The 26,111-nt window shown below is 43.0% G+C and overlaps 1 protein-coding gene across 3 annotated transcripts in view; it reads right to left on the bottom strand.

Moving 5' to 3' along the window:
* Positions 1 to 16,557: 16,557 nt before the first annotated feature.
* SAXO1 (stabilizer of axonemal microtubules 1) overlaps positions 16,558 to 26,111 on the bottom strand; it is a 131,162-nt gene continuing 121,608 nt past the window's right edge. Inside the window, exon 3 of one of the 3 annotated variants that reach the window (XM_010365719.2) lies at positions 16,558 to 17,978. In XM_010365719.2, the coding sequence (XP_010364021.1) occupies positions 17,975 to 17,978 (4 nt within the window). In that variant the 3' untranslated portion in view covers positions 16,558 to 17,974. The remainder of the gene's footprint in view (positions 17,979 to 26,111) is intronic. The other 2 variants (XM_010365718.1, XM_010365716.2) reach the window with 2 other exon arrangements.

Consider the following 26,111-nt stretch of genomic DNA (forward strand, 5'->3'; position numbering starts at 1 on the left):
TCTTGTCGTCTGAGTCTCTATTAAACTCAGCCTTCCCCTGGTGGTTTATGCAGGGAGCAAGAGAAGTCCCAGTCAACTGGGTGGTTCCCAGCCAGTTATTTGTGTCTGGCTGAAGTGGAAGGATTGCAGTTTTCATCTTTACACAGGAAGCTGGGGGCCCATGCCTAGAAGTGCTAGCTCTGTAAATAAACCCAAAGAAGCTGCATTTGTGGATGTACACACATTCAGGCTGAGTGCAACCAAATGAGATGACAGTTATCTCACTGACAGCCCTATGTGGTGGGACGATGGGAGCCACAGTACCTTCAGAAAGTGAGGCAAACAGGGACATCTCTTGGGAGAGATGCAGACTTGGGTGTGGAATTATCCTCACTCATCAGGCTTCCTACCAACAGAGACACACACAGTGGGAGGCAGCTGCATAGTGAAAGTTCGATGTATGCTATTAATAAAGACTAACACTTATACATCACAACTACATTTAATCTTCACATCAACCCTATGATTATTTCCATTCACATATGGGAAAACAGCAGCCCAAAGAAGCCCAAGGTCACCCAGCTGGTGGAACTAGGATTCAAAGTCAGGCAATCCTACTCCAGCCAAAGACTCAATTTGACCCACCATGCTGCCTCCCGCACCGCTGCCTGCAACTGCTGTGCCACAGCCACCTTTGGCAAGCATGACATTCTTCCCTACTGCTTGAAGGTTGGTGGTTGACAATAACAGGACATTTTACTGAAATTGTCACTTTCTCCTGCCCCAGTTCTTTTTCCATGATAGCACTTCTAGCTCCCTATTTTTAAAGCATTTTAATAAAAACAGCTACTGTAGGACGTGTAGGGGGGAAAAAAAAGCACACCTCTAGAGCCCTTCAAAAACAGGCCCTAGTGAAAGGGCAGCATGTTGCCAGGCCCAGAAGATGTCCACGCAGAGACCATGGTGAGAGCTGCTACAGAGGACCCATGGCCTGAAAGCCTAACTCCAGCCGGTTTGCCAGCAGCTCACCTCTCAACATCACAGGCCTGTCAAACAGTGTGAAAATATATCAGAAAGCTCTTCTTGACATTTCAGTTATTTTTTAAAAAGTCGTAGGTTTTGCTTTAAAGAAAAAGTCAGTGCTAGAACTATACATATTCACATACCAGCAACCAAACAATGTCTTACAGACCAAACAATGTCTTACAGAGGCCCCATAGCAGGAGGGAGGAGCTGGAAATGCCAGAGCAAAAACCCATAAGGCTCAAATGGTGGGAAGGGCTCAAATACAATGTATGGCAGTTTTTCCAGCCAAAAGCAGAGTCCTTGCTTAGTCTCAAAGATTTCCAGGAAATCCAAATCCCTGGTCCCATTAAGATCAAAGTGGTCAACAGTCACTGAAGCTCATTTATGCCTCAATTTCTTCTTCCTGCAACAACATACCTCATCAGGTAGGGCTGTGTGAAAACCATTAGTTGATTCATGTTGAATTTCTTGAACCCAGGAAGCAAAGGTTGCAGTAAGCCAAGATCACACCACTACACTCCAGCCTGGGTGACAGAGCGAGACTCCATCTCAACAAAAAAAAAAAAAAAAAGGTTGGGGGGTAGCTGGCTTATCATCAAAGCACTTATTGAATGTTAATTGCTATTATCATCAGCATCATCTAAGTTACCTTGGAAGAAACAGGGAGATGAAGGGCAGGGCTGGCAGAATTTTTGCTATTTTACTTTACTTCCCATTGTCAGCTTTGAAAGACTCTCCCATGTTTCCATTTTTAATTGAGAAGGAAATCAGCTGCTCCTCCAAAGCTCAATATTACACAATAGCCAGGCACAGTGGCTCACGTCTATAATCTCAGCATTTTGGAAGGCCAAGGCAGGAAGATCCCTTGAGGAGTCTGAGACCAGCCTAGATATGGCAAGACCATATCTCTACAAAAAAAATGTTTAATTACCTGGGCATGGTGGCTCACACCCGTAGTCCCCAGCTTCTCAAGAGCCCTGGAGCTCAAGGCTGCAGTGAGCTGTGGCCAAGCTACTACACTCCAGCATGGGTGAAAGAGTTAGACCCTACCTCAAAAACAAAACAAAACAAAAAAAACTACACAAAAGTATAAACAAGAAAGACATCAATGAACCACGTTCTATGTCTTGGAAGAAAACCTATCAGTCCGTGTAGCCAACTCAAAGACTCACCAAAAAACTGACAAAATTCCAGAAATACTACTTCCTAGGAGAAATGTTATAATTCCAATGTACTGCCTAGACTCAACTCAGAACACCCAAATGTACACATAACTACCATTTCCTTCAAGTAACTAAAAAGCATGGAGAAGTATTCATTCATGAGCAAATATACAAGTAAAAGCTAAAATTAAGGGTATTTCACTTGCAAGTGGTTGAGTTTCTCATAAATAACATGCAGTTATCCCCTCACTTCATCCTGCAAATGAACCCAAAGAAACAGTCCTCTTTTATTAATGGTTTTCAGCTAAAATGAGACAAGTTAGATCTCAATCATCTGTTAGCGGGGTTCCTAAAAGAAGTCAAAGCCATCTACAAAGGGTCAGGAAACGGTGGGGTAGAGAAAAGGATGGAGCACTTGGGAAGTAACCTAATGAAAACTGACCTGTTAGGTGAATTAACCCAGGGAAGGATAAAATCAGGAAACAAAATAAGGCATAACTCCCCTTTGGTCTTTTCTCTCTGTGTTCCTCATTTTGTTCAGTAAACCAGCTATCACACAAAGACTTCAGGATTCAGATTCAGTCTGCACTGAATGTGAGTTAAATCAGAGGTTATCTACCCACATCACATACTGCCAATTGGGACAATATTGGCGTTGATTGATGCTTTAAGACCTTGAAGTAAACAGTAAAGACTTGAATACCCAATGAATTCTACAATCCTCCAAGTTTAACCTCAAATTATTGTCTGCTCCCCACTCACCCAGTTCACTTGGAGATGCTTTTATAAATCAAATGTGTATGAGCTTGTCAGAGACTGTTTTTTGGCCAAACCTCAGCTTATTCGTAGCACCCCAAGATTTTCAACTGTTTTGTTGCCACCCCAAAACTGAAAGGCAGATATTGATAATCAAGCCTTTGCTAAAGAACTGGGGTGCAGTTTTACAATTTCACTCAGATTCTGTGAAGCACCTGGTCCCAACCGAGCACATGTCACGCCTCTGATAACACAATATACAGATGTCGCTCACCACTGTATTTTCAAAAGGCAAATTCCATCTCCAACCTAGGATTTCCCAGGCTGCCCCTAAAGATATGGTTCATATGTGTGTAAACAGAAATTAAATGTGAGGTTATATGAGTGAGGAAAAAGCAGACGGTCAGGAATGGTTCTCCTGCCGAACATAAATAATGTTTGTTTAAGCAGAATGCTTAGGAGAGCCTGAGAGATTGCATGGTCAACATTCAGACCAGAAAGCAGAAACCCTGGGAAAACTGCCTCCCTCTCTGGGACTTCATGATGGCCAGGGTGGCCTTCGTTACAAATCCTGTGAAGCACAGTAGACAAGCTGTGAACAACTTAGTTACCAGGTGAGCAAGTTGAGGAGATGTCTGGTGGTGAAGCCCAGGAGAGTGGTGATAAAGCGTGTCATGGCTTGGTTTTCTTCCCTTAGGCCCCCATCATCATTTTTTAAATAACAGCAGAAGCACCAGGAAATGGCTTGGCTGAGGCTAGTGAAGAACGGCAAAATTGTTCTTTAATCACCCATCAACAGACAATCCCTGAATTACGATGGTTTGACTTACAGTTTCTGAACTTTACACAATGGTGCAAAAACAAAACACGTTCAGTACACTTCTTCTCTGACAATGGGGCTACGTCCAAATAAACTCGTCATGAATTTAAAATACTCTAAGTCAGAAACACACTTTTCGTTTCTGATATTTTTGACTTATAATGGGTTTATCAAGACAACTTGATTGTTGAGGAACATCTGTGTTTCTGTTTCATGGCTGGAGGTCAGCATGTCTCAGTACCAGAGCACAGGGCAGGTGCCAGCTCCGTGGACTCCTGAGCTGAGTTTCTTCAGCCTGCACAGGCCCGTCCCTACTACAGTGAAGAGATTCAAGGTACTCCCTAAAAGCAGGCCCCCAAGACCTGAATCCTATATACCCTTTGCGTGGTGAGGATTTGCCTTCGTACTTGGCCAAGTACAAAGCTGGGATGGAAAACCACCAAAGTCCTCATCTAGCCCTGGTGGTCCTCACCCAACCCTTCCGTTACCAGATGATCATCCATCCCTTCTCAGCTCATCTCTTTCTTCCTGATTTCTTTTTCCATGACATACCTTTCCTTTTCCTCAGCGTTTAACACACTTTGCTAAGCACCAACTCTGGGTTCCAAGGACACAGGGGTGAGAGCCTAGTTCCTGCTCTAAGGGAGCTCACAGTCTAATTGAGAAGCAGACACATCCCACAGCAAATGACAGTGTGTCCTACCACAGTTATGAAGTCCAAGTTCTGGGGAATCTCCAGCTTTTCTCCCTCATTTGGCCCCTTCCATAGTCAGCACCAGTGATTGCTCTCTTTAGTCCTAATCTTCTCTCATTGGGGCATTTGCAAAGGTCTCCTAACTGGATTATTTAAATCTACTCTGGTCTCTACCAATCCACCTTCCACACAACAGCTAAAACTATTGTTATATTGCCTATAAAACTTCAGTATAAACTGATATCTATGTATAAAATTAACTTAAATCTGTACTCTTGGGGCAGTTAGATAACATTTAAAACACCTCAATCATAAATCCACCCTCCAGAAGTACCATTGCAAGTATTTCAAATATTATCATCTAACTCTGCACTAGAAGTTTCATTAATTATACAAAGTTTATTAGTCACACAGTAGTGAAATATGCCGTGTTTGAGGACCAGAGAGAAGAAACAAACGTGACTGCCCTTGTACAGATAATGTAAGAATCCAGCTACTATCATTTGAATGTGCCCCACTCCACTCCAAAATTCAACTGTTGACAATGTGGTGGTATTAAGAGGTGAGGCTTTTAAGAGGCAATTAGGTCACCAGGGCTCCTCCTCTCATGAACGGGATTAGGCTCTCTAAAGAGACATCACAGAGGGAGTTTATTTCCTTTCTGCCCTTCTACCTTCTGTCATGTGAGGACACAGCGTTCCTCCCTTCTGGAGGACGCAGCATCAAAGGCGCCATCTTGGAAGTAGAGAACAGTCCTCACTGGTACCTTGATCTTGAACTTTGCAGCCTCCAGAACTGCGAGAAATAAATTTCTGTCCTTTATAAACTACCCAGTCCATAGTACCCCTGACAGCACAAATCGACTAAAACACTAGCAAATCCAGTAGCCTGATGATCCAAGTCTAGTGTTGTCTTTGGTTCTATGTGCCCAACTCTGTTTGCCTGATCTGAGTAGGGAAGTTTTTGGCTAATCTTACTTTAGGAACATTCACTTTAGAGTAACTAAGTGTTTATCAGGGTGCCCAGGGTTGGACAATAGGACTTATTCAAGTTCAAGGAGCAGGTTATGTAAGTACTTTGGACCAGTTTGCTAGCATTTATGCCCATGCCAGAATTTGGTCTGAGACTTGTTTTCATTGTAACACACCACCTCAGGTACTGAGACAGTGTAGGTGGAGACACAGCCTCAGCCTCTCATGGATGGGAGCTACCCATCTTCACCATGATAACTTGGGAACTGTTGATCAACAAAAATGGCTTAAATCAGTTCAGTTCACAAAGAGACCTTCCCAAAACATGGTTTGAGTTATATCAGTCCTCTGGTCCTCTGGTTTAAAATCTTTATACCTTCCCACTATTGTTAGGACTGAACTCCTTAAAATATCCTGAAGCACCCTACAACAGCCCAGCTCATTTCTGGCCACTTTCTCTGGGTAACTGGCCTCAGTTCCATGAAGTTCCCATTTTTCTTCTGCTCTCCACCTTCTCAAGAGCCATGGAATAGCAACCACCAAACCCATAACCATCCACTCCTGTTAAATCAGAGCAGGGCAAATATGGAGGCTATAAAATGCTTGTTACATAAAGTCTTTAAATATTGTCCAATTATACAATTCTTTTCCCCACTGCCTTGCAGCAAAGGCAGAGAGCTGGGCCCCTCCATCTTTGACAGCCTTTAGAGTTGGAGGCTGCCTGAGATCCAGAGTCACCATCAAGGGTACAGAATCCTATCTTCCCAAAGCTACCTCTTCCCCTCACTTCTCCTCCATTTCCCCATGGCACACAACCAGGGCACACTAATTTCAGGGCCAGATCTGGATTTGTGGTGGAAAAATAAAATTATACTATTTATTGCACAATTATGTACAATATCTCTTCTTCTAACTGATCTTTTGCTGAAAAACTGATCTTTGGAAAAACTGATTTTTTGTTTTGCTGAAAAAATGATGGGTGGGAATACAAAAGAAAGTGACCAAGAAAAGACTAAATTGTATGACATGATAAAGGATGAAGAAATCCTAAGGGACAAGATCTGGCTAATTGGCTAGAGACACCTGGGATGAGGAGACAGAGGAGAAAAAGGAAAGGAAGGGAAAGAACAGGGAGGCAGGTCACATCTCAGCTGATATTCACCACCTCAGGAAGCTATTCCCACTGCCTGAGCTAATTCCTTCTTCCCCCTCCTCCCTTCTCCCTCAAAGCACACAGCACAGTCACTATTACTCATCCAACCCTGGTGCTGCTAACCTGACTTCAGAAAACCCTTCCTTGAGGATGTCAGAAAAGACCCCTTTCTCCCTAAAGACCATGGGACAGAAAAGAGAAACAGAGGAAAGGCTTTCAGAAATCAAGGATGTTGCAATCACTTCTCAGGGACCATGGCAGGAAGCAGAAGTGCAAGGCCTCCTTCACTGCAGGTTCTCCTCAAAGCCCCACAATACCTCAATTCCCAGAAGCAGCCTGTAGTGATCCCACTCTCATCCACCTCCATGGATGGTAGCTCTGTCCTTTCAGTCACTTAAACCCCAAATTATGGCATCATGCTCAGTCCTCTTATTCTCAGCTCACATCCAATCAGCAACTTCATGTGGCCCACCTTTGAAACACATGCAGAAAGTGACACTTTTCTCATGGACACCTCTTATCCCCACCAGGTGTGAGCCTGCATTGCCTTCTATGGAATAAGCCTTCTACCAGGCCTTGCTTCTACCTGTGCTCCCCTACAGTCCGTGCTCCCCTACAGCAGGTGCTCCCCTACAGCCGGTGCTCCCCTGCAGCCGGTGCTTCCCTACAGCCATGCTCCCCTACAGCCTATGCTCCCCTACAGCTTGTGCTCCCCTCCATAAGCGATCAGGGTGACCACAGTGATGATTTTCACAGACACCAGATCTTGGCACTTCTCAGGTCCAAGCTTGATGTTGTCACCTCTCAGAACATGAGCCAAATTCCTGGGAATGGCCTGTGAGGTGCTCACTGGCCTCCTCACTGCTCTCTGAACACACCTAGACAGAAACATGCCCACCTCAGGGCCTGTGCCCTAGCTGCTCCCTGACAGCCACTTGGCTCCTTCTCTCATCTCCTCCTTCAGGCCTCTCAAATCTCACCTCCTCAATAAGGCCCTTCCTGATTTCTCCATTAACTAAAACCCATGCCTCACAGAACCTGAGCCTCTTCATCCCAGTGAGGTTTTCCTTGTTGCTTTCTGAGATACCAGATCATTAATTTGCTTATGATTTAGTATGTGTTATTTTAATTATACATTATATAGTTGTTCATTATTTATTGTGCTTATTTATTATTCATGTTTGTCTCCCCCTCACTAGACCAGAAGCTCCACAAGGGCAGGATCTGAGTCTGCTCTGTTAATTGATGTAGGCCCAAACACCCAGAAGAGTGTGTGGTACCCAAGAGACATTTTTGGAAAGAATGAATAGGTATAAGTACATATGGATGGAGGGATGGACGGACGGACGGACGGACGGACGGACGGATGGATGGATGGATGGATGGATGGATGGATGGATGGGAGGGAGGGAGGGAGGGAGGGAGGGGATGTGGTCAATGCTATGACAAGGCATCCCATCCATCCTGATGACCAGAGCTAAGTCAGCTGTGACAGGTAGTGGAGGAGGATCTAGGAGGGGGCGGCTTATATGACAGGACATATGGAGGGAGAAGGCAGGGTTCCTGAGTCCCCACCTACCACACAGGGAACTCACTGGACAAGTAGAGAAAATGAATGCCTGGAAGAGGCTGAAGACCACCTGGGGGCCATCTGGGCGGGCTCCCTGGGAGATGCCCTGGGACAAGAGAATGTTAGAGCAACCGACCCAGGACTCTGAGAGAGGGGTTGCACAGGCCAGGAAAGGGCACTGTGATAGTCTCAAGTCACGCAGGTTCCTGGAGCCCACGGGAAACAAAGGTAGGAGTCTCATGGAATCTTCGTGAGCTTCTTAACCAAGAAGATAAATGTTTCCTAAATACCATTGCTTGGGGTTTTATAAGATAAACTCCAAATGTGACTACGTGTTACCAAATCACAAGACAAAAATACCTTTTTCCTTGGTGTATCCAAAGGAATTGTTTTCTCGAGAGACGAGAATCCAGTCTAAAGTGATTAACTGTTTCAAACCAAGAACTTACACACTGAATGATCTCTTCAAATGACCTTCAGCTCCTGGCTGTAATCGTTCCTTTTTACAGATTAGTCTTGTAAATAAACATCGTGTAAAGAAGCCCCATTGGAATCTAATCAACATTTTTGTATCTGTGTTCCCAGAAGCAATTATTGAATAGATCTGAATGCTAACTCTGTACTAGATACAGTGGAAGATCACACACACACAAACACACAGTTACTGTTCCTAAAGTTTTTTCAACCTATTTCTTAGGTCATACACCTGTAAACTGCATGTCCCTTTAAAAGTATTCCAAAATTCATTCTTTTCTCTCTATCTGAATGAAGAGATTATTCTTGCATCTCTCTAGCACTCCCCTTCTTCCAAGGTACCATTCAAAAACTACTGTCCACCAGGTTTGTTTTACAAACCTCATTTCCTCTAATCCCCTGAGCAATCCTGTGAGGACTTTGCCAAGTTGCATGACCTCTCTGAGCCTCAGTTGCCCAACTGGAAAGGCAGGAATAACAACAGAGAGGGGTTTTGTGGATTGAATGAGACAGGATGTGCTGGTGCTTTTAGAACTTGAAGGGGCTTTACGCAAGTGATACTCGCATGAGTCCACTGTCCATCATAAATGAACTTTCCCAGGCCCTCTGTGCCCTGCACTTTGGCTGTACCATAACCTCTCATTTATCAAGAAGCCAAACAATCTAAACTGTCAACGACCGGGATATTTTAACATTCAGAGCTGACCCTGAGACGCTACAGGATTCAATGAGATTTCTGAATCATAAAAGATAGATTGAACTACATGTCTGCATGGCATGTGTATTTTATTGTATTCTAAACTTATTTGAAAAATTTATGATGAGTATTTGGCAGTACTTCTCCATGTGTGTTCCAACAGGTTTTACACAATAAAAAGGCTCTATCGTCAGAGCTGAAAAATGTTGCTTCTTCCTGCTCAATGTTCGTCCTTCCCTTCCCTGGAAACTATACCTCAGTTTTCCTTTGGGTACCCACCCCACCCCTTCAGCCCTCATGCAGTTCATGTAGTTCACACGAGATTGACCCCACACATATACACTGCTCCGTCCAGGGGTGGACCCCAGTTCAAGCCTGTATGATTAGTATTTTCTATTGCTACAATGATCAGCTCAGGGATCCCCATAAAACTCAAGCCAGGCAAGACTCAATTCAGGGGATTTTACTGGAACCACTGAGAAGCAGAGGCCCTTTTCTCTCCATTGGGATTGCTAGCTAAAAGGATGCTGTAAGGCCTGCATACGAGGGCAATGTAGAAGAAAATGAAGCCAAAAGATGAAGACCAAGACCTCATTATATCACTGAAGCCCCTGGTTCCAACTATGCCTAAAGTCAACAGAGAAAGCCCTAGACTGTTCAACTGCCTGAACCAATAAATTCTCTTTTTTGCTTAAGCACTTGTAATGGCAAGAATGCTGATTCATACACTGGGTCATACAAAGTTAAACAAGGTTTCTTTACTATAGGGCTTCACAGAGCCTTCAAAATATTCACATGCATTATGAATCTCCAACAGGGAAATATAATATACAGCACTCCTCAAACTTACGTGTCCAGTGAATTTTTTTTTGGAAGACTGTATCATAGGGCTTGTATTCCATAGACAACACCCTGGGAAAGGCTAATACATATTACCTACAGGTTAACCAAGTATTAAAATACTACAAATCCCTATTCCCTTATTATTCTGGATAAATGAGACAAATGGGAATTCATTTATCCAACACTGTTGATGCATTTATCCAGACTTTAAAAAATGTATGTATATGATTTTTTCTTCTTTTTTACTAAATTAGGGTCATAAGCACAAATCATGGTATATTTTTCCAGACTTAATAAAATATGTGTATATATACAGTCGTTTTTTATTATTATACTGGGGTCATAATTCCTGAGCGGCTATACTTTTGAGTTCTGCATTTTAAAATATTTTGGCCCTCTAGTCTCCCTGCCAAGTTATCAGCTGTCACTCTGCTTTGTTTAAAAGTGTCTACCTCTAGCAGCAGCCCCTAGTGTTCTGCTCTAAGCTAGTAAACAAAATGAAAGAAACTCATTGGAACTGTGTGTTTAAAAACAGAAGTCGGGGACGGGGGCAGTGTGCTGACAGTGAGAGCCAGGGTAGGAGTATGTACTGAGTAGAGTACCTCAGTTTCTGTACATGAAATCTATGTCGATGCGTCGATGATTTTGGCAATTTAAAAGCCACTTATTTCCAGGTTCCTGCCTTGGTTTTGGACAGCTAAAGTTTCCAAATAACTGACCTTCGAATATGGGAATTGTTATACTACTTAGCCAAGAAAAGAACCACTCCAACTTGATAGTAAGCACTGAACTCTGCTTAGGAACTTTAAAATGAAAAATTCTTTGTTTAAGGCCAGGAGCGTCCATAGTCCAAAAATTCCATTTCCTCCTAAGTCATCCATTGGCACAGAAGTCAAATTTCAGTCATTTTTCAGGCGTTTTTTTCTGCCTATATCTCTCAAGTCACTGATTGCCCATTTAAAGGGTATTTGTGGGCTCCCCTGTTTTATGATCTTATAATAAAATAGATGGGGATTTGAGACAACAGAGAGGTAACTAAACTCCCTTCTTGTCGTTGTAAGTATAGCATTGGCCCTAAGCAGGTAGGCAGAGGCAGAGGCAGACAGGCTGGTCTGGGCAACAAGGCCCATGAAAATCAGTGTTAGATTCAATCACAGCAGTGGAAACTCCTGAGTCTTTTTCATTTGCATCAAGCTGGGTTTGCAACCACATTTAGAGGCTTGACAAGGAAAATGCATCAGGATTTCTCATGTAAGTATCTAAGGATCCAAAGGCTACAAGAACCAGGGCACCTGCAGCCCAGTAGTGTGGCTGAAAGAGGAGCCCAGCCTCACATTGCCCTGATGCTTTTTCCAGATTCCAGAGCACATGTTCTGGAAGGGTCACAGGCTCCTGAGCTACTGTTGCACCCTCAAAGTGGGGAGGAGCCAAGCACCTGCTCAGACAGCCATGTGCAATTCTGAACCTGCTCTGCCAAAGAAAACACCCCTGTCTGCCCCCAACCCCAGCATTTATGTTCAGAAAGGCCTCTGTCTTCCCACTTCGAGGGCTGCTGACCAGATGTGGACCAGGGTGAAGGCGGGGCAGGTCTGAGGAACCAGGAGGCCATTAATCTGCAATTAGGACTGTGCACACCCCCACCTGCTCCACCTACTTCCTCTTGACAACTGCACAGCTAAAAAGCACTTTTAGAGGAAATGGATCCCTCAGTTCATCATCCGGATGAGTCATTTTGGAAAGAGTTTTTGTGCAGATCTCATTGCCCTGGGGCAGTTAGCTCCACTCAGAGGCGGAGGTGGGCAGAGCACGAGGTCAGGAGATCAAGACCATCCTGGCTAACACAGTGAAACCCCATCTCTACTAAAAAAAAAAAAAAAAAAAATACAAAAAATTAGCCAGGCGTGGTGGCAGGCGCCTGTAGTTCCAGCTACTTGGGAGGCTGAGGCAAGAGAATGGCATGAACCTGGGAGGTAGAGCTTGCAGTAAGCCGAGATAGCACCACTGCATTCCAGCCTGGGCGACAGAGCGAGACTCCACTAAAAAAAAAAAAAAAAAAAAAAAGGCAGAAAAAGGAGGAGGAGGAGGGTCTTATTCTCAATATCTACGTTACTTCATTTCAATTTTAGGGCAATCAGACTATAATGAAAAGGCAGTTAGAAGACACACACAAAAGCAAAACCTTAAGATGGGACAGGAGTGCTGGCTCCCTCAGCTCAGACCCCAGCCAGGACTGTTGCCCCTGATGTCAGAACTGGGCTGTGGTGTCTGCTCAGCTGCCCCTGGTCTGCTGGTGCTATCTGAGAGGGTGTGGAGGTGGATAGCTGGGGCAGAGGATGGAGGTGGGAGAGCATAGCCTCAGGGAATGGCCTGGGGTTCAGGGGTTAGCGACCCCTGCCAGGGTTCTCTTCACCTGCACACACAAGTTAGCCTGGTGCTTATTCTGCTCCAGGTTTGCCCTTCTGCCCAGTCAGAGCCAAAGTCACACTCCAGGTATGCTTTGCAGTTGAGAAGACCGGTGAAAGCCCATGAGCGCTTCACCCCCTCCAACTGGCTCTAGGCCAGGTCTAGCAACAGGCTGCCTGCCTGTGCTTACTCCTTCCCACTCCTCACTCACACAATACTAAACTACAGCAGAGGAATAATGAAACATAAAATGACATCATGAAGAAATCAGCAGGAATGCCCTCAAAGGATAAGGGATTTCAAGAAACCTGAAGAAGGCAGGAGGTGAATGCTGGAGTGATGACTGACAAATGTATAAGAGGAAGCCACAGCCTGGAATGAAAACACTGCCAGGGAGCTGGAGCTGCAGGGAGTGGGGTCTGTAGAAGCTGGTGGGGCTCAGGATTCGAAATGACAGGTACCACAGAGGGCAGGGGAGCAAGTGGTGCTATAAACATGGGCATCACTGACAAGGGACCTATCCTTCCCCATCCTCCAACCACTGTCCAGCACAAGAGCTTGAAGCCAAGCCAAAAAAGGAGACTCATCTTTAAAGACATTGATTCCTGAGAAAATGCAGCCAGCAGTAGATTGAAGAGTACTTTAAGCTGATTTGGTGCCATATTCAGACCTTAACGGGGGAGGGGGTTGGAAAGCGAATTCCTGATCCCCCCAAAAAGAAGGCAAAGTACCAGAATCTCCACCCACACAGGTGGCCCCAGTGTAACATGAACCAAACAACAAGGCCTACCCAGGTCACCTAGCCTGCTGACAGGATGGCAGACCTGCCCACAGCCTGAGGTAGTCAGATATCACCATCTTAAGAGGACTGCATGCCCAGCAGATGCCCCTGGGCACCATACCCTAAACCAGCAGACCACTTCCAGCCAGCCCAGGGCTCTACACAAAGCCCACTCTTCCCAGCCAATCAACCTCACTACAGAATGTCCTTTCCTCTGATGGAAAAGAATTCACCATCTTTCAGTTGTAAAAGCTCAACTCTCATTTTCTGCCCCAGAACCTCATCCCCAAGAGCCTACTCGATCCTGCATTGAAAGAGTTTTCCTGCATAGCCATAAAACTTTTTGCCTTGTGTTCTATTATATTAATATATTTGACCTCTAGTCATTTTTATTTAATGGCACACCTAAAGTTTTGGGAACCCTGGGCTAGGGTAGGTGATTAAGCTCCCACTTCATTCTCCTAAGTGGACAATATGCAATATAAGCATGTGCACACATTTTTGAAAGAAGACCACATGTGTGAAGGTTTCCCATTGTCAGATTTGTTGAATGAGATCATACCAGGTATAGGGCAGTGCGTGCACATGTGTGTGCGTGTCCTTTCATCACAGAGCCTTTTACCCGCAAACTCAATATGGAAGCCCAACACATGGACCTGCTAAGAAGGTGCTCAGATGAGAACTGAGGAGGAAACCAGTGCTCCATCTGCTCAGCTCCTCTTTCCTCCTCGTGGCCCAGCTGCTTTCTCAAACCAGATTTCTAGGAAACACAGTTAGCAACCCTGACACAAAACAACTAAAGACTAATTTACCTGTATGAGGAAAAAACACATATATTTTATTTTGTAAAATACATAAAATAAAAAATGAGCAGTTATCCTTACCTGTACACTTACAAACACTGACTGATGAAATCATAAGTAGATTCAGCCAGTTCCAGTTCAGCAATTGTCTTCCTCATCCTCATCTACATTTAATGAGAGTTAACTGTGAGTCAGAGCTAAGTGACCGACGTATACACTATCAGTCCAAACAGCAAAACCATGAAGCCAGGATTGCTATTATCCACACTTTCACATGTTGAAGAATTTGACCAAGCTCTCATAGCTTGTGGTGGCAAGGGCCAAGGTGCAAAGCCAGGTCTGGACTCCAAAAACCATGCATGCTCTTCACTACCATGTTTCACAAGGCCCCAAATAGGTGCTTTGTATTTTTTTCTGTATTTTCTAAGTGTTTTACTTATATTAATCACTTTCATAATATTAAGGACATTTTAATTTGGAAGCCAAAAAAAAAAGAAATAGGTAGTAGGGGGAGAGTTGGTTTCTTAAGACCAAGAGGAACAGGCAAGGAAGGGACGCCCTAGGGTGGCCTCTCCAGCCTGGGGTCACCATGAAGATGGCCTCATTACAAAGGCAGAGCTCAGACAAAATTCTTCACTCCAACAGGGTCTGTGATCCTCAGTCAGCCAGTCAATCCCATCCTTGAGCTTCCTCCCTTCCTGGCAATTGATAACATTAGGAAAGCTTATTAGCCTTGATGTTACCAAACACTGTCATATAATTATACCGAGAGGCGAGAAACGGGGGGTGTATGAGAACCAAAATTCCTCATCTGCCAAAACAAAGCATGTCTAAAGTCGATGAATCAGCACATAGCAGTATATGCATATTACTTAGGAATGTGAATATAAGTATTAGCAAAATAGATAATTTAAAACTGTTCTCTCTGGGGAAATATCAAAGGAAGGCTAAGCAGCTGGGACATAAGAGATTGCTATATTTTTATAAGCATTTTAGCACTATTTGGCTTTTCAAATCAAGTGTCAATTTTTTTTGATTTGTTAAAACAAAGTAGTAACAAAACTTACCCTTCTTAGTGTAATCCTTTAGCTTAATGAACTCCAGTAGGCTCAGACAGAATGTGGTTTGATGTAGTTTGTGGAGCCAGGAGACCTGAGACACAGAAGATGGGAGGTACCTGGTGTTGTGGAAGAGCCATGGGTCAAAAGACCTGGATTCTGACCTTGGCTCTGCTGCTCTGTGCTGTGTGGCCTTGGGAAAGGTGATTAACCACTCTGAGCCTCTCTACCCCTAAAGGCAGGCACTCAGACCCCATACAAACCAATGAGAGGATTAAATAACATAGATCCCAACCCAACAATGAAAACAAAGCTCATGGTGAGGATGCAAGGTGTGGGGACCTGTGAGGCCTGGGTCAGATGGGTGACAGCCATGGAAAGACAGAGCCCTAGATAGAAAGGAACAGGCCCCTGGCCCCTCCACCAGGCCCTGAGCCCAAGCCCAAGGTTCCAGACATGAGCTGAACTCCCCTCACCTTCTCCATGCTGCTCCCAAGTTCCCTGAGACCACGAAGTATATTTTAGGCTTCTGTGAACTCGAGAGAGTCAAGTGTCCCAGACTGAAGTCTGCATCCCTCTGTGAGGCTCACCCAGACCCATCAGCTCATCTAACTGGCACAAAGTCTTTCCTCAATTCTGCCCAATTAAAAACAAAATCTGCAAGTTAATTGGCTGTATGGAACCCTCTTTAACAAAGTCCCTCCTCAATTTTGCTCAATTAAAAAAATATAAATAAAATAGCTTTAAATTACTTGGCCTTAGAAACAAATGTGGTAGAAACCTTAGGCTCAAGAGAGAAACTCCACGGTAGAATCTGGCTCACCACTATGTCAAACTTTGTCACAGGTCTGGTCACAGCTGTCATTTTAGGACAAGCACATCCAGGCTCTCCAGAAACCAGGCCAGCCTGGGGCAATTTCTTCCAGGCTCTGAGCATTTAGAAGAGCCCACAGCTTTTGCTCACAGCTCAAGGACCAGGTGTTGACTGCTTGGTTGCCAAGGGTACTTTTTCTCCCTCCTCTCCCTGGAATCATAGCCTGTACCGGCTTGGGGTTGGGGAGAGGTCTGGTAGGTTCATGCATCCCTGCCTCCCTCTTCCTTTCCCTCCATCACCTGTGACCACAGACATCCACACCCCATCAAACAGCAGTATTCTTGCTGGTATGTCATGCAGTGAAGAGGTAGAAGGATGCTTTGTGAAGCAGCCCTGCACACAGAGAACCCAAAACAAGACACCAGACCAGGCCCAAGGCACCTCCACCAATACTGACACACAATGGGGATGCTAGCATAAAATCTCCCAAAGGTCCCAAGCAATACAGACTACTGTCTGCACAGCCAGCACATGGGTGTAAACACACAGAGCTACAGATTCATTCCCCCCAAAATAAAATTTATTCTTTGGTGCTTCATACTTGGCAAGGGTTAATCATTATGTCAGTTCATATAATGATTAAATTAATAAAATACATCTGGATCAGAGAAAACCTCAGAGACCAATTTTGATTCCATAAGCACAAAGTAAAGGACCTGAAACGGAGTGGGGATGCAGTAAAGAAGTTGTTAAGGGGAGTTAATTTAGCCGGTGATTAAATGTCATTTTCCCTGAGTCAAGTGATTCTCATTTTATTCAAGTGTTCTGGAAGTGGTGAAGGTTTTTGTTTTGTTTTGTTTTTTGTTTTTTTTCTGTCATTTTAGGGAATTCTTTTTTTGTCCAACAAATAATTCTCAGTTGTCTGCTTTTAAAAGTACTGTGTAAATTCTAAATTACAATTTTTCAAAATCAGGCTGACACTTTCAACTCCCTCTGGCTGGGGTTTTCTGAATCATCCACAGAAAGATGGTTGTTCTGCTGAAAGCCTGCCTGGGAAACCGGCTTGTATATCCTGTGCCCCAAAGCATCCACTTCCTCAAAGGTATAGCCAGGAGGCTCAGGATATGAAGCTAGGCACCTGCTCATTTCCTTGGGAGTAAAGCTGATGGTGTAGGTGGTCTGGCCTTCCACAGGGACATTTCCTCGAGGGCCAGACCAATGAGGCTTACAGCTTTTGGTATTGATAGGTGGGTGGGGCACATAGTGGGCCCGGGTGGTGGTCAGGCAGTCCAAGGGCTCGGTGGGAAAGTCCAGCTGGGGAATGGGCTTGACTGGCTCTGTGCGCATGCTGGACCACTGCTTGTAGTCATCCTTGGTGGTGGAAGAGCCTTCAAAGCGACCGCTTTTCCTAATCTGAGGTGCAGGTCGGCAGGACTGAGCTGGGGCACCCTTAGGGTATGTGTAATGGGCCTGCACTGTTGTCAGAAGATCCATCCTGTCTTCGGGAGGGACATAGGTGATGGGAGCTTTGGAGAACATCTGGGGCGTTGGCCAAGCTTGGTACTTATCTCGAAACTCAGTGGTGTTAGAGAAAGGCATGTCTAGCCCAGGGGGCCTGGCTAGAGGTTTCAAGCTCTTGGCAGGCTCACCCATCAGGCCCCGGTAGGATTGTTTATGAGTGGTAAGGCTTTCAAAGGGGATTTCACAGGGCCTGAACTTCTCTGCTTCATGCACAAAGCGCTTCTCCACGGGGTGGGCCACGTAGCTCATCTTGTAGTTAGTCACATCCTCCAAGGGTATGTTACAGAGCTTTGGCATGGCCAGAGGTTTACAGCTCATGGTCTTCACAAGGCCTTTTATGGGATAATCGTCCTGGTGTGTGGTCCTATTATCAAACCTGACTGATGCTGGCTGGTATTTGTGTTCCAGACGAAGTGGCTGTCGCCTTGGTTGGTTCCAAGGCAAATAATCAGCTGAAATTAAAGCAGAAGAAGTAATTAATAATAAATCAAGTCAACCAACTTGCAGATATTCTACAGAGCCCGAAGGTCATAAGCCAGTCTCCAATGAAGTAGTCTTTGAGACAAAGGAACGACAGAGCGCATCCCTGCTACCACTTGATGTAGTGAGATAGGCAATTCACAACCCACCACTGGCGGGCCACCAGCCAGACGAACCAGGCCTACCTGGTCATCTGTGGGGTGACAGCCCACTGTGTCCCTGTAATCCTCACATCTAATCCACATATATCAAATATGTTGCTCCAAAGGAATAGGGCATTGTATTGGCTGGTGAGAGAAGAGTGGCTGCCACTTGTATAAAACTTATTGCATAACAGGCAGTGTTCTAAGTGCTTTATATATCAACTCACTTAATCTTCAGGCTGTCCTAATAAGGTGGGTACTATCAATGCCAGTTTTATAGATGCAGAAACAGATGCACAGAAAATGAGAGAATTTGTCCCAGCTCACTTGGCTAGAAGTGGAAAAACACAAATGCAAATTCAGACCCAGAGCCCACGATCTGACCCACTCTCTGGTTCTAACAATTAAGGAATACCAACTACATGTCGGTCAATTGTGCTCAAGTCTTTCCATACACGATCTTGTTTCATCTTCACACTAACCCTTTGTGATGGGTATGATTCTCTCCATTCTACAGATTTCTAAAAACAAGGCGCAGAGGAGCTAAGAAACTTGCCCAAAAGTCACATGGCTAGCGAGTTGAGTTGGAATTTAAACCGTATTGTTGACTCCAAAGCCATATTCTTCTGATACCTCATATCACACTTAGGGGCATTATATTTCCACATGGAGTAAAGGTGAAAGAAAACAATAATCAAAGGGAAGATTTGCAGGAGGAAAACAACTTCAGAATGTTTGAAGAATGAAAAGAATTGGCCATTCTAGATGTCCATCTCAAAAGGAACCTCTGCTGTGGGGCTAGAACTGCCAACACAAAGGGAGGCCTGGACTCCAAGGAAATAGGCAGTAGAGATGGCCTCCAGGCATCTTGAGGACCAGACACTCTTCAGACAGCACTATAAGTCTTTGAAACTGACTTTATCACACAGACCCTCAGGGCCAGCTCTAAGACTGAATGTCTAGGTGAGAAAAATGGGACGACAAACCATGTGATTCAACTGCCTTGGCACTGCTGGCATTCTTTCAAAATACTTGACTGACATCCAAGACCTGGGTTGCCCCATTGGGCCCATAAATTACCGGGTTTAAAGTAGCGCTAGTGAGCCCTCTAAATCTATAGGGAATTCTCTTGCTTACCACTTTACAAAAGGTTAGAAAAAAAAGCAGCTTCTGAGGAGCCTTGGGTATATACACCAACACTAGTGGAGTCCGCAGGCACAATTTGTAACAGCTTTATTGAAGTCTAATTTGCATAATAAAACATACCATCTTAAGTACAAAATTCAGTGACTTTTATAGAGTTGTATATCCATCACCAAAATCCAGTTATAGAGTATTTGCATCATGCCAAAAATACCAATTATCTTCATTTGTAGTCAGTCTTTACTCCCATCTCCAACCCCAGGCAACCATTAATTTGCTCTTGGTCTCTATATCTGTGCATTTCCTGGACTTCTCATATAAATAGAATCACCCAATATGTAGCATTTTGCATCTGGCTTCTTTCACTTAGTGAATGTAATTGAGGTTCATCCATATTGTAGCTTATATCAGTAGTTCACACCTTTTTATTGTTGAATAATATTACATGATACCAAATTTTGTTTATCCATTCACCAATTGATGGACATTTTGAGTTGTTTCTACTCTTTGGCTATTATAAAAAAATTCTGCTATAAGCCTTTGTCAAGAAGTGTGTGAACATATATTTTCATCTCTCTTGGGTAGATACTAAACTGAAATTTGTAGGTTGTATGGAAAAATCTTATCTTTAGCTTTTTTTAAAAGATACTGACAAATGTTCTCAAAGTGAAGAAGTAGATGTGCCATTTTACATCCTACCAGCAATGTATGAACATTCACATTTCTCCATGTCCTCATCAACACTTGTTATCATCTGTGTTTTTAAATTATTGTAGACATTCCAATGGGTATTTAGTAGTATCTTGCAGTGTCATTTACATTTCTCTATTGACTAATGATGTTGAGTATCTCTGCATGTGCTTATTAGCTCCTCATGTGCTTTCACTAGTAAAATATTGAAATGTTTTGCCCATTTTAAAATTAGATTGTCTTATTGAGTTTGCATACTCTTTACACATTCTAAATACAAATCTTACACCAGGTATGTGATTTACAAATATTTTTTCCAAGTCTATCACTTCTCTTTTCATTTTCTTATTATTTTAACAAAACACCCACCTGACACCTGACCCTTTTCATTTTCTTAATGGTTTCTAAGTGCCCAAAGGGTTTGAATTTCGATAAAGTCCCATATATAATATCTTTAATAAATCATGCTTTTGATGCCATATCTAAATTATTTGTCTGTCCCAAGATATCATAGATTTTTCTCCCACGTTTTACTTTGAAACATTTATAGTTTTAGCTATTACATTTAGGTTTCTGACTCTTTTGAGTTTGGATGAGGTAATTTCATCTTTTTGCATGTGGATATCCAACTGTCCCAGCACCATTCATCAAAAAGACTATCCTCTCCCACACTGAAGTGCCTAGGCACCATTGTGAAAAGTCAATCACAATAGGCATAAAGGCTTATTTCTGTACTCTCAACTTAGTTGCATTGGTCATTTTACTTGTCTTTGTGTCAGTATAACTGTCTCAATTGCTGTAGCTTTATAGTAAAATTTTATAATCAGGAAGTTTAAGTTTTTCAACTTAGTTCTTATTTTTCAAAAATACTATCAGCTATTCCAGTTTATTTTGATTTCATACATAAAACCTAAAATTACTTTGCAAAGTTCTAAAAAGGAAAAGGAGTCTGCTGGGATTTTGATAGGAACTGCATTGAATCTACAGATCAACTTGGGACAACCCTACCTTAATAGTACTGAATCTTCCAATCCATGAACACAGAATGCCCACCATTTTTGTTCAGATTTTAATTTCTCCCAGCAATGTTTCATAGCTTTCAGCATACAAGACTTGCACTTGTTTTTTTACATTTTATTCCAAGTATTTTATTAATTTTGAGGCTATTAGAAAGAGAACAGTTTTCTTGACTCCACTTTGACTGTCCATGCTAGAATATAGAAACAATTGATTTTTATATATTGTTCAGTACTGACATCTTGCTGGACTCATTTATTCTGGTAATTTTTGTGGATTCCTTTGTGTTATCTGCATACAGGATCATGTTGTCTGAGAATAAAGACAGCTTCGCATTTTCCTTTCGAGCCTGGATACATTTACTTGTCCGCTTGCTTTTCTTACATTATTGCACTAGCTAGAACCTACAATACAGTATTGAGTTGAAGTGGTGAAAGCTGACATCCTAGCCTTGTTCTCAATCGGGGGAAGCCATTTAGTCTTTCACATTAAGTATGATGTTGTACAAGTACAGATTTTTTTGTGCATGCCCTTTATCAGGCTGAGGAAGTTTCCTTCTAGTCCTAAGCTTGTTGAGAGCTTTTATGAGTGTTGAACTTTGTCAAATGCTTTCTCTCAACCAAGTGGCTTTTTTCTGTTACTTTATTAATGTGGTATATTAATTGGTTTTCTGATATTACACCAACTTTGAATTCCTAGAATCCCATAGTTTTATAAATATTGATTCTGTAATTGTCTTTTAAAAGAAAAAATACCTTTTTAATGATTTAAGAAGAAAACAAATAAAAGTATATATTTAATACCTAATTACATTTACCAGTATGCTTTATTACTTTTTGTAATATACTTTATTACTTTTGTGCTGCCATCTGGTATCATTCCCTTTTAGCCTGAAGGATTTCTTTTAGTACTTCTTGCAAGCTAGGTAGCTGTAACTTCTCTCCATCTTTATCTGGGAATGTATTTTGCCTTCATTATTGAATCACAGTATCATTAGATATTAAATTCTTGGAGGATAGACTTTTTTCTTTCAGTACTGTGAATATGCAACCAACTGCCTTCAGTCCTCCATTATTTCTGAAGAGAACTTAGCCATTAATAATGTCATTTTTGGGCCGGGCGCAGTGGCTCACGCCTGTAATCCCAGCACTTTGTGAGACTGAGGCGGGCAGATCACGAGGTCAGGAGATCCAGACCATCCTGGCTAACATGGTTAAACCCCATCTCTACTAAAAATACAAAAAATTAGCTGGACGTTGTGGTGAGCGCCTGTAGTCCCAGCTACTCAGGAGGCTGAGGCAGGAGAATGGCGTGAACCTGGGAGGTGGAGCTTGCAGTGAGCTGAGATTGCACCACTGTACTCCAGCCTGGCAGACAGAGCGAGACTCCACCTCAAAAATAATAATAATGTCATTTTTCTGCACGTGATGAGTCATTTTTTTGCCTCTTTCCAAATCTTTGTTTTTGGCTTTCAACAAATTTGACTACGTTGTGAATAGATGTGGATCTCTTTGTACTTATTCTATTTGGGTTGTGCCATTTGAATATATTAATACATATTTTTCATAAAATTTGGCAACTTTCAGCAATTAATCTAACATTTTTCTGCCCCCTTCTTCTCCTTCTGGGGCCATGATTATGAGTATGTTAGTACACTTTATGGTATTCCACGAGTCTGAGTTTGGACTTTTCCCTTAATTTTTTTCTGTTCTTCAGATTGGGAATCCCTATTGAACTCTCCACATTTTTGCTGATTTTTATACCAGTTCAAATCTGCTGTGGAGCCCCTCTAATGAATTTTTATTTTAGTTATTGCCCTTCCAACTCCAGAGTTTTCATTTGGTTCTTTAATATTTCCTGTTACTGATATTCTCTATTTGATGAGCAATTGTTGTCATACTTTTATTTCTTTAAACATGCTTTCCTGTTATTCTTTGAACATATTTATAATAGCTACTTTGAAATATTTGTCTGCTAGGTCCAACATCTGGGATCCTACAGAGATACTTTCTGTTGACTGCTTTTTCCCCTCCATTAATGGGTCATACTTCCCTTTTTCACGTCTCACAATTTTTTTGTGTAAAACTCAACACTTTAGATAATATGCTGCAGCAATTCTGGATTCTGACCCCACTGGGAGTTGGTTTTACTTGTGTTTAGTGGCTTACCAGCACTAATTCCATACAGTCTTATCTTCCCTGCAGTGTATGGCCACTGATGTTTTTGTTCATTTTTTTCTTTTTAATTTGTTTTTGTTTTTACTTTGTTTGTTTGTTTTGAGATGGAGTCTCGCTCTTGTTGCCCAGGCTGGAGTGCAGTGGCACAATCTTGGCTCACTGCAACCTCTGCCTTCCTGGGTTCCAGCGATTATCCTGCCTCAGCCTCCCAAGTAGCTGGGATTACAGGCACCCACCACCACACCCAGCTAATTTTTTTTTTCTTTTTTTTTTTTTGTATTTTTACAAAAAAAAACAAAACCTCCTGACCTCGTGATCCGCCCACCGGGGCCTCACAAAATGCTAGGATTACAGATATAAGCCAACATGCCTGACTTCCTAAGGGTCACTCTGTCAGCATAGTTTAGTGGTCAGCCATGACTGGTCAGAAGTTAAACTTAAGAACTTTAAGCCAGTAAGGCATTCACACTTTGCCAATGGAACTGTGTGTGGGTTAGGAAAAACACATACAAAGATCAGGCAGTTTATAAGTCTGATTTGGCTTTTACTTCCTACTGGGCTTTCTCATGTCTTCCCTGCACAAGAACTAGGCCTAACCAGGGATGATTAAGGATGATGAGTTGATAGATGGGCTCCTTTCTGACTTCCCTTGAGCCTGCACACAGCCTTGCCCATGTGCACAGCCTTCCAGACTACTCAACCAGAGATGATGAGTTGATAGATGGGCTCCACTCTGATTGCCCTTGAGCCTGCACACAGCCTTGCCCATGTACACAGCCTTCCAGACCACCAGGAACACATATGAGCTTATCAAGATCCACTGTGCCTATCTCATTCTCTGGATCTCCCTTCTTAAATTCCTAGCTGGTTTGCTGGTCTGTTGCTTGCCACAACTAGCACTGCAGCCTCAGACTAACTCAGAAGTTGTCTTCCCTGATTTCTTGCCATTAAGATCACTGCTGTTTTTACTGAAACCCCTGGGTATGCACTGTATTCCCAATCAAGTCAGGCCCCACTGACAGCAGAGCTGCTTGTTTCCACAGACTAGCCCGCTCAGGCAGAGCCACTACACAGATGAAACAGTAGGGGTGGGGATGGGGTGATGGAAGCAGCCCCAGAATAAAACATCACAGACGCCTAGTGTTAATAACCAAGGTGCCATAGTTTTTCTTTAATAAATGCTTCTCAATTTTTTGCATACCAGTGGTTGATTTCCAGAGTCTAGAAATGGTTGATTTTCACCATTTTGTCCAGTTTTGTCATTGCTTTTTGGGAAGAGGATTTGCCAAGCTCCTTACTCCTCCACTCCAGAAGTCCTGATATCCACCCCTGCCCATCCCCCAGCACACTCTTAAGTTTATTTTAGGCTGATAATACTACCAACTATTTATCCAAAATTGGCTTCATCTTAATTGAAAATCTACTCTTTCTCCAAGAGCTATTAATGGCTCTATCAGCATCTTGAAAGCATTAGGGGGCCTTGGAGGGAACCATCTTGCTGAATATAAACCACATGTTTCCTCCCCACCCCTACCCCAGACTCTAGGCCGCACTTAAATGGAGGCATCTACCTGTAGATGCCTACACACTGCCTCAAGGTACTGGGGGTGGGGAGGACAGGGCTTTTCTGGCTCTCTTCTGTGATGGATGAAGTGTTAAGAAAACAGGTTTCTTAAGCTCAAAGTTGCCTCATGTGATTTCTGATACCCAACAATGTAGTTGAAACCACATTGTTATCCAAGCCTCCCGACTTCCTCCACCCAGCATTTATTACCAAAAACCTCCACAGGACCCTGAAAAACCTCAGAATTTCACATGACAAACTATTCACACGCCAGTAAAGCCCTTCAGGGCCAGAGTGTCATGTGGGTAATTGGCAAGAACTTCTTTAAAAGGGATTCCATTCAATAATGTGCCTTAAAAAAAAAAAAAAAAAAACAGCTAAACCTAAAGCTGAGCATCAAGTAATTACACTCTCAATCTTTCCAATTGCACAGTGTTTTGAAAATGTCACAAATTACAACCAACTGCTGCTAAAGCATATTTTATTGGTGGTTTTCTGGACCCCAGTAAAGGTGCTGGCCATAGAGTGAAAAGGGGGAAAAAAATTTCATATTTTTTCTGTGGAACAAATGTAAGCAGAGTATATAGACAAAATCTAGATGGCAACCATTGAAACATGTATTTAATAACCTTGGTCTTTGGTTTCTTTTTGGGTGGTGGAGGAGGAAGAGAATCAATGTATGGTCATAAAACACGAAAGTTGTTATGGAAAAGACTTACTAAAGCAGCAAATTTTCACAAGGCACAAACAAGTCACCCAAGGGGTGATATACCAAGTGATAAGGGTGTGACCCCTCACAAATGCATGGGGTTATTAAGGACAGATCCAACCACATGGTAAGTGGCATGGGCCTTCTCAATCCTCACTTCTGCTCCTGGCCAGGACCCATAGGGTAATAGCCTGGATGGGGATTTGTGTAGATGTTCCAACCTCTGTCACCTGGAGCCCTTGTAAACAATGGTTCAGAACCATTCACTCACTGATTCCCTCACTTGACACAACACCCTCGTAAACAATGGTTCAGAACCATTCACCCACTGATTCCCTCATTTGACACAACACCGTTGTAAACAATGGTTCAGAACCATTCATCCATTGATTCCCTCACTTGACACAACACCCTTGTAAACAATGGTTCAGAACCAACCATCCATTGATTCCCTCACTTGACACACTTTGTTGTGTCACTCCCTGTGTTAGATGATGGGAATACAGATGTTGGGCATTCAAGGCAGTTTGGGAAGCCCTTCTATCACAGGTGAGTGACAGAACAAATAAACCACTTCAACTAATAGAATGTAAGTATGTGCTATAGTCTGAATGTGCCCCAAAATTCATGTGCTGAAACTCAATCCCCAATATTGTGGTATT

Source organism: Rhinopithecus roxellana, chromosome 16, assembly GCF_007565055.1.
Source record: "Rhinopithecus roxellana isolate Shanxi Qingling chromosome 16, ASM756505v1, whole genome shotgun sequence".
Taxonomy (NCBI): domain Eukaryota; kingdom Metazoa; phylum Chordata; class Mammalia; order Primates; family Cercopithecidae; genus Rhinopithecus; species Rhinopithecus roxellana.